We start from the raw sequence: 19,108 nt of genomic DNA, 5'->3' as shown, positions 1-19,108 counted from the left end.
TCAAACCATTTGGCTCATGAGACCCCGGGAGCAGTGTGTGTGGACGGTGCTTTGCTCAGTGGCACCTTGGCATTTTGGAATTTGAACCAGCAACCTTCTGAATACGGGTCTGTTACCCACAAGGCCAAACACTGCCCACCTCTCTTCATGGCACAAGACAAGTCGGCTCTGGCCGTCCTGAGGCCAGCGCTGTCTCCAGATCTGAAGGCCGTGCTTCTCTGGTCATCCAGGGCTTTTGATTGTCTCTCGTGGTGACGTTCATGTAGACAGTGACATCCTCAATGCACTTGGAGACGTAACCCGTGACTGAGTCTGTGTACTCCTGCAGTGTCCCCATACGGAGCAGCCTCCTTAAAGATGTCCCATGTCTGTCCCAAGAGAGCTGAGACCATGATGTTCTAGGTGGCTGGTTTAATGAGTTTCAGTAGAGACTTGTACACAAGGACCATGAACACGGTGATGAGAAATGTTTTACCACCTCTGGTAGCAAAGTTCACATTTTTAAAGAATTTTGGTGGGACAGACTTCAGGTTTGTCTTGTCGGAGTCTCTACCAATGATGAAAAATGCGTCGCGGTGCGTCATGTGAAGTTTGCTGACGATCAGGTACAAGTCTGCTAGCGCCTGGTTAGCATTAGCGCTGGGCGGGCGGGAGCTAAACAGCGACCACCAGCACACAGCTGTACTCCCTCAGCAGGCCGACATCTTACCCATAAAACCTCGATCTGCAACTGCAGCACCACTCAGAGTTCACACACACACACACACACACACACACACACACACACACACACACAGTCCACCTCCTCGGGACAAGTGATCGATCAGTGAAAAATGGAGACACAACAGTCTCTCATCTCCCACTGGTTGGCACGATGTAGTTTGCTGTAATCCAACTTGTTGTGCAACGATCGATGTTTTTGAACATTACAGATTCATGTTAACTGGCGCTTCAGTTCGGCCAGGTCCACTCACCTGAGAGTCCAGAATAGTCCTCGTTGTTCCAAAAGCGAAGCAGATTTTTACGTCCAAAGATACATGTCTCTGTGAAATACTCAAATGAGGGATGCAATGTTGAAGTACATGTCTGAAGTACAGTGAAGTACAGCTCGGTTACATAAATAATTCCACAAAATTAGCAGATCACAACATCGAAGTCTGAGTCAAGTCTCAAGTCACGACATTTACATTTACAGCATAATCCAATAACGAATTGGATTAAATTTACATTTACATTTACATTTATGGCATTTATCAGACGCCCTTATCCAGAGCGACTTACAATCAGTATTTACAGGGACAGTCTTGCTCAGGGACACGATGGTAGTAAGTGGGATTTGAACCCGGGTCTTCTGGTTCAAGTGTGTTACCCACTAGGCTACTACCACCCTATAAATCTTGAAAATGGGTTTTTCAAAAGAAAAAACGGATTACATAATCGGATTATATCACATAATCCAATCTTGGTTTTGATCCGGATCAAACCTTTAGTTAATCCTTTATCCAAAATCCTAGTTGATTACTTTTGAAAAACCAGCCCCAGAAGGGTGGATCTGGTCTTCCACAGACAGACCGTGACTCCTTTGGGTTCTGTATTGAAGTTTTGGCCTGAGAAGGTTCACAAGGTACTCTATATCAGCCTTCCAAAAGCAAAACCGCACATACAGCTCCTCAGTGGTGTATTGCTCCAGTGGCTTGGTACATTCAACATACACCCATGACGGTATCCTCTCCTGGCAAAGTGGTAGTGGCGGTGGACAACACCTGCCATTTCACTGTCTCTCTGTGAAAGACTGATTTATATGACCGTGTAATTGGCCTTTTGAAACACACCTATTACAACTGATTAGTTTGGCTTGTGTTCAATTGAGTCAATTGGACCCAAGACCTATAAATGATGAACAATGTTCACTATAGTAAAGCAACGGAACCATGGCCTCAAGAAGTCAAAGTCAAAGTCAGCTTTATTGTCAATTCTGCCACATGTACAGGACATGCAGAGAATTTAAATTACGTTACTCTCAGACCCATACAAGTAACATTAAATACAAAACAGTAACATTGAATACAAACGTATAAATACAATTTTAAAAAACACAATATACAATTTTTAAAAACACGATTGAAGCTGTGACTTCAATGCTGCTGAAACCAATGCACTACTAGAGGGTGTTCGGTGCCATTATGGAACAACAGTGGTACGTTTTAATTCTGCTAAGGATACCAACAAAAAGAAAAAAAGGTGGAAGAATCTTAAGACCAGGGCAGCTACAGACCATGCTGAAGCCCAAAACCCACAAACAGGCAACAAGTCCTTTAAGAGGGGAGATTACACAGATGTGGTCCTCGACATCATTGGAGGTTAGAAGTCGCAAGCTCTCCATGGTATTCAAGGTGTTGTAGGGGATGGCGAGCCTTGTATTGAGGAGGAGGAGGCCAGTTCCTCCTGAGGCTGATCCAGAGAGCATATTTATATTGAATCTCAGCTCAGTTCCTAAGGAAGCTGGATCCTCATTGGTTGAGCCAGTGGTAGTTGCTACAGGATCTCTGAAGCGCCCTTCATCAAACAAAGATGATGATTTCAAGGCACTTCTGCAAAAAGAGACTGTCTGGCAGAGGAACAACTGACTCTGACCAAACTGCAGCAAACCAGGGGTAGGGGTGGTAGTAGCCTAGAGGTAACACACTCGCCTATGAACCAGAAGACTCGGTGTCACTGGCCGAGTTCGGGGACACATTCGCAGGCATGCTTGGAGCGGGTGGAGTAGTACTGGGAGAGGAGGACCGGAGGTGCTTGGCCGGTGGGGAGGGAACTCTGGCTCCGTGGGGGGTAACAGGGAAGGAGGCGAAGGACGGAGGCTGGATGGGAGGGCGTCTGGGATGGCAGGAAGGTGGGATAACATGGAAGATCGTCTTAGCAAATGGGGGCAGGCAAACTCAAGGTCAATGGCGGGCAAGAGGGGCAGGCAAAGGTCGTGGTCATGGATATCTAATAGGGCTCTGGAAATAAATTATTCAAAGAGCGGGCAGTGTCTCCTCAGTGTCTTCAAGCTTTTATACTTGGCGCTGCCCGCTCTCACTTCCGTTTCCGGGTTGCCGTCTCCCCGGCTGGTCTGGCACTCTCTGGTGGGCTGGAGGTGTTTTGACCGTGACACTCGGGTTCAAGTCCCGTTTACTACCAATGACCCAACGGCGAACAGACACGAACAGGATAGTTTTATACAATTATATAAATACACAACAGGTGAACACGATCAGGGAACATTACACAGGACAAACATGAAACTCCGGTCCGGACTCCGGATCCGGAGTAACCCCTGCCGGTCCGGATCATGACAATCCTCAATGTACAGTGTTTGTGTTGTAGGTCTCAGATGAGCGGACTGCTGGAAGAGGATGGGGTGGGGTTTTTCTTGTTTTTATTTATTTTAAATGTGTGTGTTTTCATTTCAAATAAATTTATATTGACCCCACACTGGCTATTCTACTTGTTGTTCTTTACATATCTATAGTTCTACATTGTGATTTCCTATTCTGTTTGAACACTGGTTATCCAGATCCTGAAAAGTTCCTATTCGGATCAGATTGATCCAATCCGATGTTGCTTTGAAAAACTGGCTCAAATGTAAGATTTTGTGATCACAGATCGCAAAAAAAGGATTACTAAATCCGGATCAATTTTATCTGGATTAAACCTGGAAAAACCGGCCCCAGAACAATGTCAAATCCCAGTTGATGCTTCAGGCTACTATTGGCTCTGTGTAATATGACATGATACTGGCCAGTAGGTAAAATTGCCTGCATCCTCAGTTGATCACATCAATTGATAAATGAAATCACATGACGGTACCTACGGTAAAACATGTTTTTTTTTTTTTGTTTAACATGATTGTTAAATTCTGTTGGTTCAGGAAGTACACCATGGTGGACTCTTGGATTCAATTGCTGTGGTTCATTTTAATAAAAGCAATTAAATGCTATTTAAGCCCCAAAGTTTACTTTGATTATTTAAATATTTTCATTGCTCTGAGATAATATGTGAAAGCAGTTATTTCACTCTAACTTGAGTTGTATTTTGTAGTTTTGAGTTTAAGAGCAATGAACATGATAAGAATGTTAAGAAATTTGTAAAAATACGATTTTTTCTTCATTCCGATATCTAAATCAGAATGTATAAATAGCAACACTACTCACAAAAAGTTAGGGGTATTGTTATTTAAAGAGTGCTTTTGCTCTGAATTTTAATGAAATAAGTAAAAGTTACATTTGATTTTACTAATAATGTATGAGAAGAAACACCCTTTTCATTAGTTTAATATTTATTACACCAGAAATTTAGACAATAACAGGGATAGACCCAAATAACAAAAATTAACAATGTCAGTAGAGTGTGTTTCCACCATTTGCCGCATTGACAGTGACGTCTCATGCTCCTCACCAGTCTCATGATGTTATATATAATATAATATAATATAATTATTTTATAATAATATAAAATAATAATTTTAAATATAAAATGAGCAGAGCCCAGAGCACCAAACCGACTAGGACTGCCCATGTATGTGGTATGCTTTATCTGGCAAAATTTCAAATTGTTACGACAAGATTTTACAATAAAGTTTACTTGTATTAATGAAAGTTGATTTGAAGAAGTGTTGCTGTGTATTGTGTTAAGAGTATACTTACTTTAATACACATTTTAAATAAATGCATAAAATCAACACTGTGTGAGCTGCCACTAGAGGGAACCATTGTATTACCCTCAGTATAATGAGGGTAAGTGATTCAAACGAGGTTTTTAACCTAATTATTTGAGAGATTATTACTTTCAATTAACTCCAATCAGGTATAATATGGGGCAGAATGGAATATTATTCAAGAAATAGAAATTTCAGGAACTCATTATCGAGACAGGTGTCTGTTTCCAGTTTGCTCCAGTCGGGTTTACAATTTGGAAGTCAAGCCGTTGACTGTTGATGAATGACATTAATATTATTTAAAAATATAAAATATTGTTACCGGTATGAATACATTTGTGTTGTGCACATTAGTGTAATAATTTAAAACTAGTTTAAAGGAAAGTGAACAGAGTGAAAATAAACAGAGCAGCTAGATATAACTAAAAGCTAAATAAAAGTCTAGAATATATTTACACTGTTGTAAGTGAGTATTGCTTTCATTTTTTAACAACAACCCAGTGCAGTTGCTTCATCCTGGTTTTTAGTGATGCAGTTACTGATCTTAATTCTGATTGGTCAGTTCTTCTTCAGCTACTGACATAAGCGCAAGTGTCACGCAATCACCAGTCTCAGTCACAGCCAGACATCAAGGTTGCAGGAACTTGTCGGTTTTCTTGGAACTAAATTTGGAACAACTTTGAAGATAATCGAAGATAATTGAAGATAATCTGTCAAAATGAAGATTCTCATTATTTTCATCATTGGCATCCATCTCACTGCTGGAGGTTTGCAATTTTTTTATTATAATTCTTTCTCGCATTTGGAATTTCAGCTCAAGTGTTCATTTGTGTTTTGAAACGTACATTATGAATGATACATACTGAAGCACCACCAAAGATCTGTAGTTTTAATGTATTAATGGTACTAAATGTTTATTGTTTTGTAAATTTAAAGTCCAAGATCGGAAACAGCAGAACTTCAGCTTCAGATTTTAAAATAAATGGGAGAGTCACATTGACAGATTTAAACATTCGTTTCCTTTTTTGAAGAGCTCGATTCATTTCTCTGAAAAAAGTGTGGTACTTTTGCTCTTTGTTTTAGATCTGTTTTGCCCCAGATACTTTAATTTACTACAAACCAAGTCTTCTAGTCAAGTCAAGTCAAAGTCATTTATACAGCAGACTTAAACCTCTGCAGTTGGCCAAAGTGCTTAACAAGCTAAAACAATAAAAATAAAAAAAAACATGCAAATTCACTCAAAACACAAGACTCCCCTTACACCACTGCGGTATGACTATGTTGTACACCAGTAGTGGAAGAATACCCGTTCTACATTTCCACGTTCACATAATCTTCCATTAATTGTGCAGGGTGTGATGGTGAAACTCTTGTTCTGTGTAAGGCAGATCTATGCTGTAGTTTTCTCACGATCAGCACAGAGATTCTGACGGCATACGATGCTGTGCGGTTTTGTCTGAATTTGTCCCTCCTACATACAACATACAATAGAATTAATTAGTTACTTCCAGCACGATGTAAAATATAAGATTTGTATTTTAAATTAATCAATATATTGTAATGTTTTGGATGTGTTACTGATATAATGTTAATTGTATTTTAATGTTTTAATTGTTTCCTGTAGTTATCCATTCCCATTCGTACATCTACACCGGGACATCTGGGATTCCAGGATTTCCAGAGTTTGTTTCTGTTGGCCTTGTCGATGGACAGGAAGTAAATTATTATGACAACAATCTAATGGAGATGATCCCCAAGCAAGAATGGGTGAAAGGAGCTGTGGATGCTGATTTCTGGAAGAGAAACACACAGAATATTATTGGTACTCAACAAGTCTTCAAAGCTGGTATAAGCATTCTAAAAGAGCGCTTCAACCAGACTGGAGGTATGTAAAGTTACTCTAGACATTTAGCACACATTGTAATAATAAAATGAATTAGAATTATTTTGCAGTTATGATAACAAACAAAACACAGTCTCCTATGATGAAAGATACACAGATCTTCAGACAGTTTTAACTGTATTGAATACATCAAATGTGAAACTTAAGGTCAGCTAATGAAGATTTAAAAATTGTAGAATAAAGCACACATGGAGTCAAAGGTGTGGTTTTACTTAGTTGATTTAAATACACTGTCAAGTTTGAGTTGGAGCTTTTCAAAAGAAGCATCTCCAGATGGGAATTTTGCTTAGAACAAAAGATCTGTTTGAAGGCTAAAACGGGTTACATCATAACAAAGATCATAGATCACAAATCAGTCTACTGTTAAATAAGTTTGGCATTTGATACATAAGTAATAGAAATTCTATAATATTAGTAAAACTTATAAAATATACAATTTTAGTGTTTTTACAGTAGTATGTAAATAATATATCTTTTTTTTTTTTACATATTTAAGGTAAGGGGTGGTGCGATGTAAATGTAAATTACTTATGTAATGTTAATGATCAAAAAAGGTGGAATTCAGACATGCAGAGGGAAAGGATATGGACAAGAGCCGTACTATATGCACATCATATCAAACCAAACTGAAATATTTTGGTACATTTACGGCATTTTGGTAACATCACAAATGAGCCTCAGAATATACTGAAACACCCAGACAGTAAGTGTGAACAGAACCGATATAAAATGTATTCCTGTCTCCACATTCTGATTTGTGTGTCATGTGCAGCAAATCAGCAGAAAAAAGGAGAAACAGATCAGTTCTGACTCTGAAATTTTATTTTATTGGGGTGGACAGTTGATTCCCTGTAACCCCGCCCTCTATACACCCCACCACAGGCTACAGATAACAGTGCCAGCCGCTCTCTGTTCTTTTAATTCGTGCTACAATGTACGGCGCAGGCCAGTCGTGTTTCTGCAGCATCTTCACCCCCTCATTACACCACCGGACATGAAACGTCCCTCAGCAGCAGGACTGTGGAGCTGATCTCCACCTCTGAGCTCCTCACTGCTCCTGTGGAAGGTGCTGAGATCTCGGCTGCTCCTTCGTCTTGTGATCAGCTGCTTTGCTGCAGCAGTGAATCTTGTGTAAATTTTCCCTGAATTTAGAAGAGTTTATCCCAAGTATTTAAATGTATTTACATTTACAAGCTGTAATACACAGTCACACTCTTCCTTCACCTTCCTCTCATCTGTCTAACTTCACTTGTCCACAGTGGAAACCTCCACCTCTCTGGCTTCATCTCTTCCTTCTTCCTACTCGTAATACAGAGTCATCCAACAACATCAGGATCCACAGCGTCTCCAGTCTGTCATCCTTCTCTCTCTCGCTTTCTACCTTCATCTGCTCCTCGAAATTCTCTGCTTTCTCTCTTACTTCGTGATTCACTCTCCTCACTTCCTGCTGGACACCAGACTGTCAAAAACAGGGACCACAGTCCCACCTGCAGCATGGGGTAGAAATGGTGGGGCTTGTGGGAGGCGGGGCTTGTTGGAGGGACGGGTCAGCATGGCAGCTGCTGTGGTTTTGATCCTCACTGTGTCCCAGTCCAGCAGACAGAAGCTCGTCTGTTAAGAGTTCATAAAATAACTTATTTTAAAAATACTTCTGATCTTTTGAAGATTATAGTTCTCTGTAGTAAAAGAGCAGCATGTAGCTCCGCCCTGATTAACAGTGAGCTCCTTATTATTGAAAAAATATAGTAACACACACACACACACACACTCACACTGAAAACACTCATATACACAAACACACACACACATTTCTGTACAGGAGACATACACAGGTCAGGGTTAAATGAAAGATGTTTTATTTCTCAGACTCCCGGTCCAGTTCCACAGCAGGGGGGTCCGGAGTCCACCCGGAGAAGCAGGAGAACATTTATGATTTTTTTAGCTTGTTTACGAACGTCACACGTTTATCCTGTTTGGAGGGAAACTGCAGCTTCTCTGTTATGAGCTTATTTTCCATCTTTAATGAACAGCGCAGTATTTCCGCTAAAAAAAAATCTAATTTAGAAACATATGAACCCAGAAGCAGCAGCTTATTCACTATTCAATTATCAGCACGCACACTTATATGCTTATATTTCATATTTCATCAGTGTTCTCTACACACACAGAGGTAAAGTGCAGATCTGGCCAAGAAAGAACATTTTTAGCGGCGAGGGGAGGGCAGTTATATGAAGTGCCCCCTACAGGTCAAACACCAAGAAAACCCGACACAGCTTCTACTTTACCTCACACACATCTACACTCCACCCTCCACCAACAGGACAGGGGGTGTGGCCGATCAATGGTGTGTGTGTGTGTGTGTGTGTGAGAGTAATGTGTGTGTGTTTGCTGAAGTTTGTATGTATTGGCCTACCTTTCAGAAGTTGGAAAGAGGAAACACCAGTTGTTGCATGAACTGTGGAACGGTAACTCTGAAACATTTGTGTCACTGCAGATTTCCATGGCAGGTGGGCTGCACGTGCTGCCTGAATACGGTCCTTCAACACTCTATTGAAGTGATCCATGCAGTCGTTTGACTGAGGGTGATAGATGCTTGTTCGAATGTGTGTTAATGGTTCGTTCCCTCAGAAATTCAGTGAAGGCATGAGAAGTGATCTGTGGTCCATTGTCAGTTGTGATGGCGCAAGACCTGCAGTCATGGGTACCCAGTTCGAATGGGCCCACAGTGTCCATAGCTGGTGCCCTTCATGACGCGGAACTGTACAAGGCGCTCTCTAAGAGATCTGGGAACCACCAGGCGTGAACCTCTGAAGAACAGTGACATTTCATTATGAATGAAGAAGTAATGCTGCAGGTAATCGAGAAGAAGCTTTCTGACTTTGGACCATCTGAAGCTGATGACTTGTCTGAGATGGTCCGATTCAACTCTAAAATCAGCCAGCGGCAAAGCAGCAAGAAGAGGGGACACTTCAGCTGTTTCTCCAAACAGGTCCTGCTCAACATCCATGACAGCGCTGTCTGTGAGAAGAGGGACACGTGAGAGGAACGTCCACCATGACGTTCTTGTTTCCAGGGCGGAACTGCACATCAGCCTGGCTGACCAACCTGCAATCCTCATGCCAGCTCTGTTCATGCCGTTCATTTGGAGAAGAGTAGCGAGGACCTGATGGTCAGTCCGGGGTGTGAACCTGCGGCCCCACACGTATCTCCGCCATTTTTAACTGCTGTACGCAGGCTGAGGTTCCTTCTCTGTAGTGGAGGATCTTCTCTCTGCAGCTGACAGCGTGCGTGAGGACCACGACGTGTTCAGCATTTCCTGCGTGAACTTGAATTAGAACATCTTCTGATCCACAGTCAGAAGCACCCGTCTCTATGAGAGTGGGGAGGTCTGGGTCACAGAGACCAAGTGCAGGACTTTGTAAGAGCCGTGTTTTAAGGTTCTAGAAGCTTTTCTCAGCCTCGTCGCTGCGTTACAATTCAGCCTGAACGTTTGTTCTAAGCCGTCGCCGTTCTGGTTCTACCAGCGCAGCAGAATTTGGTACGAATTTGCTGAACCAGGACGTCAAGCCAAGGAAGGAGCGTAATGCCACCATATCTCCTGGCGCAGGAGCTTCAGCTATGGCAGTCAGATGGTCTGTACCGGTACGGGGACCTTCTCTGGAAAGGACACGTCCCAGGAATGTAATGCATGTTTGACCAAAAGCACTTTTGTCAAAATGTATTTGAAGGCCGGCATTCCGAAGGTGCTCCAGAACATCTTGTAAGTGTCTGTCATGCTCTTCTTTTGAATCTCCATCCACTATGAGGTCCTCCAAGTAGTTCTGCACCCCCGGCAGGTCTTTCAGTTTTGTTTGCATCATTTTCTGGAATGCAGATGGTGCAGAGGACAAAATGGACCCTTGTGAACTGGAAGATGTCCTCATGGGTAATAAAAGCAGTCAGCTTGCGGCTCTCAGGATCTAAAGGTGGTTGGTGAGAAGCTGAGCTCAAGTCCATTTGGCTGTAACGTGTAGCACCTTCTAACTGTGAAAACAAGTCCTCCATATGAGGAAGTGGACAGCCATCCATAATTATGGACTTATTGGGTTCTCGAAGGTCCACGCATAAACTCAGTCCACCTTTGCGTCTTCGTACTACAACTAGAGGACTCGGCCATTCAGAAGATTCCACTTGTTCGATTAAACCTGCTTGCAGTCACCACCGAAGCTCCTCTGATGCTTCTTTACGTACGCTCGATGGTAGACGTCTCCACTTCTGACGTCCTGGTTGAACTTCGCTATTTACTTGGACTTCGTGTTTGAATCCTTTCACTCCCAAGTTGGCAGGATGGAGCGGGAACAACACCGTATACTGACGGCTTCTGCCGGGTAGCTGGTTGTGCGTTTGCTTTCTCCCCTGCAGCATATTGCACTTCTCCTCCCGTGATGCTGAAATCCGGAGTTTTAATCCGGTCGAGGCCCAGCAGTGATGATCCGGATTTAGCGACGTAGAAAGAGGCCGAAACTCTTTTGCTGCGTCCAGCTGAGGCAGCGAAGGCTTGAAAACAGCCGACTACCGACAGCTCACGTTTGGCACAAGTGACCAGCTTCACTTGCGGAGTTGGCGGTCAGTAAAATATCGCTTGTACGTTACTTCCGGAAGAATAAATACAGAAGCTCCAGCATCTACAGTTATCTCCAGGGCTTCAATGTGAACAGTTCAGGTAACCTTATCATGACCTGCAGCCAGAAGTTTAACATGATCCACACAGAGCAGAGAAAGTTCCGGAACTACCACGTCTCTCACTTCACTGCTGAGGGATCTGCAAACTTCAGCAAGATGAACTTCACTGAAGAAGCTGGACATTTTTTGTCGGTAGTTAGATGTTTGGTGGCTCCACGTCTGCAGCATGTTGTTCTGCTTCTTCTGCCTCCGGTAACGTGGCCGGGCGCGTCGTGCTCTTCCCGTGGAAGCGACACGCTGTAATGTCGTGTACAGGCGCGAGTGGGGACATCTCGGCTCATTTTTAATCGGCGTTTCTACCCGCGTCGCGATGGAAGATCGTCCTCCAGTAAATAACTTCTCTCTGTCTTCACTGAGCTGATCACGAATCATTTCATCCTCCGTTTGTACAAGATCGCGAGTTTCTGCAGGAGACCACCGACCTTCTCCAGAGTAGAACAAGAGATGTCCCTCGGGACACAGACAATGCAGCCAGACAGCACGTCTCCTCGCGTCCGGCCATGTGTCCCCGCAGCATTTATCACCAGCATTTTATTACCGAAAATCCTCCGCCATGTCGTACCCGGGATCATGAGGAGGAAAGGCCGGTGGGCTCGTAGTGAAGCGCTGGTCCTCGTCGCCAATTTGTTCTGTTGGCGTCTTAAATAAATCTCACGGGAGACAGACGAACATTCAGAACCACGTTCCTGGTCTTTATTTTTACTTCTCTTCTTTCACTTCAAATTCCTGTTTCTTTTCCCTCCTCAAACACCCCCTACAGGCTGGAAGTTCTCTTGTTCCACAAGATCCTTCAAAACACAGACATGACGCGGATCTGATCAGCCTCTGAGACTCCAGATCTACAACATGAAATTATTTACAGCACGAAATTATAATTTTACTGAGATTGAAGAGCCTTTATAAAGCAAGTGCCCGATGACGTGGAGCCGCAGTGACGTCACAGTGTTCCGCTCCTCGGTCGGGGGGTCACGGCGCGCTGTATCTCCCTCTGTAGTCCGTGTCGGGGTGAAGTTCTACCCGGACCCTGTACCGCAGCGCGGACTCTTGTTCACCCTGAAGGTCGGAACGTGACGGCTGGTGATGCAGCCAAGTCTCCTGTCCATCCTGTGGGATCTTCTTGTGGGATCTTGTCCTTCTGCAGCCTCCTCGGAACAAGTTCCACAGGAAAAGCGGAGGATGGAGGTAAAAAAGGAGAAGAAGAAGGTGGAGATGCTGATCCTGTCAGCTTCACTCCAGCATCAGATTTTTACTCCGCTGTCCAAGCAGCAGAATAAACCTGGACAGCAGGTCCACAGTCCCGCCTGCAGCATGGTGCAGAAATGGTGAAGAAACCTTCTAAACTTCACAAGGACGAGCGAGTAACGAGGTATAAAACCAGGATCAACTGTCCGTGTTCCTGGTGAGCGTGGATGGAAGGAAGTAAATGTGGAGGCGCGGTGTAAACTGGTCCCATGTGGGTCTGGTGCTCGCCGGGTTTTTATCGGTTCTTCTGCTGAATCTCTGCGTCACAGAAACTGAAGAAAACGAGGAGAAAACCAACACTGAAGCTTCACTTCCGCAGGCAGAGGAGTGTGTGTTACTCACACAGTAAAGTACCGAGGTTCACACACTTCACCAAACACACACACACATGAAGAGAGAAGGGAGGAGAGAAGAAGCAGGAGGTCTTCACTCCTCCAGCAGAAGAAGAAGTGATAGAGGAGATCTTGTACTGATGGAGTTCTGGAAAACCGAGAAACTTGATCAGACCAAAAACGTGCGACTTGAGACCCGCAAATACAAAATCTAGAAATAAAACAAGCTCAGGTCAGCAGAACAGAAGTGAGAAGGTTGGTCTGGTCTCCACACCCTGATCTGGGCTTCATGTGCAGCAGAAACCGGGAGAAACAGATTCTTCATGTGTGTTGGTGTCATGTGTTGATGAGACGTTCACAGGTAGAAGTTAAATAAAATACATTTTATTATTCAGACCCGGAGCAGGAGGGTCCTGACTCCACCTGGAGAAGGAGAACTTTTTTTCAACATCACACATTTATCCCATTCGAGGGGAAAACTTTAGTTTTTTCCATTTTTATTAAGAGAGCAGAATTTCAGTTTTAGACCATTGAGACTTTACTTAGAAGACAGAAAAATGAAAGAAAAGCATCTAAACATAAGTTGTGATTTTACTATGAAATGTATTTGATATCAGAAGCATTTATAAACAAAAACACACACTGGCACAGATATAAACTCCCCCCCGTCTTACTTTCTCTTTACAGGAATCCACACTTTTCAGCGGATGTTTGGCTGTGAGTTGGATGATGAGACTGGAGTTACAGATGGATACATGCAGGATGGTTACGATGGAGCAGATTTTATCTCACTGGATTTGAAGAGCACATCTTATGTAGCTCCAGTTAAAGAGGCTTTAATCACCAAACAGAAATGGGATGTAGCTGATGCTGAGCGGAGGAAGAACTACCTGACCCAGGAATGTATTTACTGGCTGAAGAAGTATGTTCGCTATGGGAAGAGCAGTCTGGAGAGAAAAGGTACAGCAGCACACAGAACAACGAGAAACACAAACGCTGAGACAGTTTATATATTATTATTAAATTCTGAAAATATTGTTGTTTATATTTGCATTGTAAACATTGTTCCCAAATACATTAAATAAGCAAAAAACGTAAAAAAATAACATTTACTAACAACACAGTAAAACAGAGAGACAAAACACAGGAATCATCTACAAATTTAAATATGTGAAGGTTGTTGGATGATCTGCTGATATGAAGACGTCCTGTTTCTCTTCCAAATTCTCTCCCTGTTCCCCTCCTCTCTTCCTCTCTCTAGTCCCTCCTCAGGTGTCTCTGCTGCAGACAGACCCCTCCTCTCCAGTGGTCTGTCACGCTACAGGTTTCTACCCTGATAAGGTGATGATCAGCTGGCAGAAAGATGGACAGGACCTGCATGAAGATGTAGATGTTGGTGAGACGTTGCCCAACCATGACGGAACCTTCCAGAAACGTTCAGAACTCAAAGTGACCCCTGATGAGAGGAAGAAGAACCAGATTACCTGTGTGGTGGAGCACAAGAGTGGAGACCCAATCCACATGATCCTGACTGAGAAGAAGGTCAGGACCATCAGTCCAGGTACAGAAGCTTCTAGACAGAATCATCAGTCTTCTTGCTTTAATGTCCTTTGGATAGAAATGTGCAGGACCAGTTTACAACAAAGTGTGGTGGAGAATATTTCACAGTGGACACAATCCTTTTTATATCCCCTTTTATATCCTCCAAACTCACCCTTCTATTCCTCTATTATTGACCATTGATCTGATTTGAACGTTACTGACAGTCTCTGTCACAACTAAACAAGCAGAAATACAACAGAAGCCTTTTACACACATTTATACCAACCCTACACAGAAACTGGACACGTTTAAGACTGTTTTCATTATGTTCTTAATGTAATTTATTAGGCAAAGAAGAAAGTTTATTTGGTGCTGTTTAAAATACACATTAAACACTGAATAAAACTAAAAAAGAACATTACAAAAATAGTACACCTAGACTCAGACCATTTGATTTACTTTACTGCTGTTTTGGCAACAGCAGTTCCTAAATGAAGATTATTGTTTGTACAAACCCCACACTGTCCAGTATACTGTATTATTGTACTGTATTATTACAGGACACACTCCACACAGTCCAGTATTAAAGTAATTTACACAAATCTTTTGCTGCAGGTAATGTTCTATTCATCGCTGGGTTGGTGGTTGCTGCTCTCGTTCTCATCGCTGTGGTTGTTGGTGTTGTGATGGTTGTGAAGAGAGGATCAGGTGAGAGACGCAGCAAACAACATCAGTAACTTCTACACCAAACATGGTGTCATGTGGGGAAACTACTAATCAGTAAAATACTAAAATACTTTCTCTTCTCTTTTATACAGGTTACAAGAAGGCCAGTCGTGAGTATTACACTCATCTCAGCAATTACTTAATATTAAGACTTTATTTTTATTTGTATTTAAACATGAATTATGTGTAGCTTTATAATTTGTATGTTTGTGCTTTAAACTAAACATTTTCTGTTCATCTTGCGTCTCCTCCAGCGTCTGTTTGCTCTGATACGGGGTCTGATGGCTCTGGAACATCTGCTGAGCCTCTGGTCACATAGTAAGTTTATTTCAACTTATTTACTGGTGTTCATATTCCGTCTTTAACACAAATGTTCTTATAGAGGAACCGTGTTCTGTTTGCCAGGAACTACTGATCCAGTTCTACAATGCAGCCAAAAAATCCACTAAGTGCCCCTCCATTACAGTCTGGTTTGGTGACTGGAACAAACAGAAATGACAGCAGATCATTTCTTATAATTTGTACTGCCAGTCGCTCCATCCTGGACCTAAACCTGTACATCAAATTATCATTATATTGTTCTTTTAAATTTTATATTGTGTTGCTTGTCACAAAATATAAATCTGGATCCAATGTTGCTCCTGATCTACAGTCCTACAGGAACCTGTAATTTGGAGTCTTGTGTAGTTTTTTGTTGCACCAAAATCCTGTGGGATGGTTGATCATTAGGAACAGTTTCTCCACCTATCAAAAGAAGAGTAAGACCTGCATCCAGACTTTTTTCCATCCTGGTTCCTCAGTTCTCATTTGGGTTGGGGGTGTTTATTCTCCTAATTTTGGTTCTTAATTATTAGGATCTTTGCACTTTAATACAGTTTATGGAGGTATATAGCTTTTCAATTTAAATATTCTCTTTAGCCTTTGTTTGGAGGAAGGTATATTGGGTTTAGTTTACCTATTTTATTGGTCTAGACGTGTTTGGTCGTGTGTGATGTACATTGTGTAATAAAATTATGCTACTCAACTGAGAACCTGTTTTTTTATAAGTCCCTTATGGTGATGAAACCAATTTTTAAAAAGTAGTTAGTTGTTTCTTTGCTCATTTAGAGTTTTATTGGTACCGAAGGCCAAATGTTTTACTGAACGACTAAACACCAAATTTATTTATCTGTTAACCAAATCTGGCGCGATTGTACTCATTTCAAGAACATTTGTTAATTTTTCTATTTTATGTGAGGTTGCAGCTAGAAAGACACACCGAATAAAACAAGTCCACATTCACACCTGGTCCTGTGTATTTACATTCATGATGAAACATTTACATAAATGGTTTAATGTATGCATCATGATATCATTTTCAGCATGTGGTTTATTAAAATAATTATAAGAAATTTACAAAAGCCATTCTAGATAGATATTTGAAGTAGTGAGAACATAAATAAGCAGAACGACGGAAACCCATGAGATGAGCACCGGATAAAAGACCAACTTAATATACAATCACAACTCAGAAAATTACAGTTTTAGTAAATAGTGAAAACATGAATCAAGCATCAAAATTTATGATAATATATAAACATCCTTCTTGTAGAACCATTTTTAAACTAGTGATCACCAGATAACTTTAAAACCAGTCAGTGAATCCAGTTTTCTAACATGATCTCAGACAGGGCGGGTCTACACATGCCTGAGGAGGCGAACAGGAAAGAGAGAAATGAAGTTCATACAAACACGCTCTGGTTAGACCGGTTCTATGCTGCTGGGTGGGGCAGGAACAAGACTGAAACACGACAACCTGACATTATATTACTGTCAGACGCCCAGGTTCAATACTGAGGGAGGGTCATGAATCAGGATAGAAGCCAGGTCAGGGACCCCTGGTGTGTAGAACGTACTGGGATGAGTGTATAGTTGGGCAGCAGGGAATCTACACAGGGTGGGTGTTTTGTTAAGTAACAAGTTTATGTATCACTTAACATAATTCTTTATTAGTCCCAGAAGTGGGAAATTTGTATAGTCGCAGCAGAAAGTGAACAAGAGCAGCAAGAGACTCAGGACAATTCACACACACACAACATACAACAGTTTCTACCCCAGCGCGTAAATCGATTTACGCTTTACAATATGTAACTTATTTAACATTATGCACGGACACTTTAAATTGTACACATTCACTTTATGCAACTGAGCCTTCTGTGACTTATTTATTGCTGCTGCACCACTTTGTCTTCTATGTATCATGTTCTATGTTCTGTCTGTGTGGGAGGGGTTTTCAAGTAAGAATTGTGCTCTGTACGCTGTACTTTGTACATATGACTATAAACTTCAACCTCAAAAATAATTAATATAAAAAACCTATACCAAAACTGCAGTATCAAAAGTACAATACGAAAAACTGAAAAAAAAAATTTACCTTGTAAAGAAGAACTTTAAAAACAGCAACAGCAGAAAGGTCTTCAGACACAAGAATGGTATGCTGCAGGTCCTCTAACACATCATCAAACCCACATGACCAGACCACAAAACACAACAATCCATCAGCAGACCCACAATATATTGTGCTGCGTTGATTTTATGTGGTTGAAATATTTTATTCTCAAATAAATGTTTTTGCTTTCCTTGTCTTTGTGTAATGTGACAGACATCTTTAGTTCATGAATTGTTGAACATTTCACCACTGACAGATGAACTGAGTATGATTGTTTATCTCGATACAGTTAAACCTGTCAGTGAGTGGGATCTATAAGGCAGGAATTAAAAACTGGTGAATCTGTGACAGGATCACTGATGCACATGTGGAACACGGCCTGTTCTGTTGTCAGAAGATCTACTGTAATTCAGAATGCAGAAACATACAGTTTGTGGGCTGCAGAGCCACAGACCAGTCATGCTGACCTGTATCCACCACCAAAATATCATACAGTGGCCATGTGAGCATCAGAACTGGACCATGGTGCAGTGGGAGAAGGTGTCTTGGTTTGAGGAATCATGTTTTCTTTTACTTCAATGCTTGCCAGGTTTGGGTAAAACATTGGGCCATGTTGCATTGTGGGAAGTCTGTACATTGAAATCATTTTGGCTCCTGAAGTTCAAGTACACAACCACATGGAATGATTGTCCTCTTTCAGCTGGATAACGTGCCCTGTCATACTGCAAAAAAGCTTGAAGAATCAATGAGACAATTTATCCACTGTTCATCTCCATTTTCATCATGCTTAAAAATGTCAGGGTACTCATGGCCCCTCATGTTTCAAATCACATAAGCAACAAAAACAAAATTCATCTTCATGTAGATGTAGTTTTGTTAAATTTCACTCTGTTCTGTGTAAATTGATTTCAATTACAAAATGTGACCTGAAGGAAACGCTAAACTGGAGTCCTGGGCAACTCTAAACATGAAGTGGTTGGGCTTTCTGGACTTTCATAGAGCTGGACGGTGGTTTTGGGAATTGTTCTGCTTTGTTTAATATCAATTTGTTGCAAAAGAAATATTCTTTATAAACAATATCAAAATATTTCCTCTCAAGTCAAATTAAATAGAGATGAGCCATCTTTATCTATTTACACCTAGAACAGGGACAGGAAGTCTGTACCAGAGCAGGTATGGACATGAAAATAGAGAAGTCGTCTGTATCAGTGCTGGTTAGACTGGTTCTTTGTTGTATGGAAAGTACCTGCAGGGAACAGCAGGAACTTTAGGACCGATAGCGCCTTGAGGTGGAGAAACTGAAACACAACAACTAGGTACCATCTTCCCGAATACAGGTACACTGTAGAATGGAGGAAGATGAAATACTGACCATCACAAGAATGAAAAGAACTGAAAAGAAATATCTAGAAGTTTAATAAATGACTTCTGTGCATGTAAGGGGCACCATCTACACACATATAGTTTTTATACCGCCGTCCTCTCCACTCAAAATAGTCTCAGTAAAAAAAAACAGC

The 19,108-nt window shown here is 41.7% G+C and overlaps 1 protein-coding gene across 1 annotated transcript; it reads left to right on the top strand.

Annotated features, from left to right (window-relative positions):
- Window positions 1-5,316: 5,316 nt before the first annotated feature.
- Window positions 5,317-16,444, top strand: LOC114770110 (class I histocompatibility antigen, F10 alpha chain-like). The gene is made up of 8 exons (XM_028963762.1): window positions 5,317-5,463; window positions 6,321-6,581; window positions 13,583-13,855; window positions 14,157-14,456; window positions 15,053-15,145; window positions 15,256-15,273; window positions 15,418-15,481; window positions 15,569-16,444. Coding segments are annotated over exons 1-8 (1,059 nt in total). The 5' UTR covers window positions 5,317-5,414; the 3' UTR covers window positions 15,570-16,444.
- The last annotated feature ends 2,664 nt before the right edge of the window (window positions 16,445-19,108 follow it).

The sequence above is a fragment of the Denticeps clupeoides genome, chromosome 20 (genome assembly GCF_900700375.1).
Source record: "Denticeps clupeoides chromosome 20, fDenClu1.1, whole genome shotgun sequence".
Classification (NCBI taxonomy): Eukaryota; Metazoa; Chordata; class Actinopteri; order Clupeiformes; family Denticipitidae; genus Denticeps; species Denticeps clupeoides.
The sequence above is the reverse complement of the archived record's forward strand: the minus strand, read 5'-3'. Positions and strand labels throughout refer to the sequence as shown.

Coding starts and splice junctions, on each gene's coding strand:
- LOC114770110 (XM_028963762.1), top strand. CDS start 5,415: ATGAAGATTCTCATTATTTTCATCATTGGCATCCATCTCACTGCTGGA. Junction 13,856..14,156: donor GAGCAGTCTGGAGAGAAAAG/GTACAGCAGCAC, acceptor TCCTCTCTCTAG/TCCCTCCTCAGGTGTCTCTG. Junction 14,457..15,052: donor GGTCAGGACCATCAGTCCAG/GTACAGAAGCTT, acceptor CTTTTGCTGCAG/GTAATGTTCTATTCATCGCT.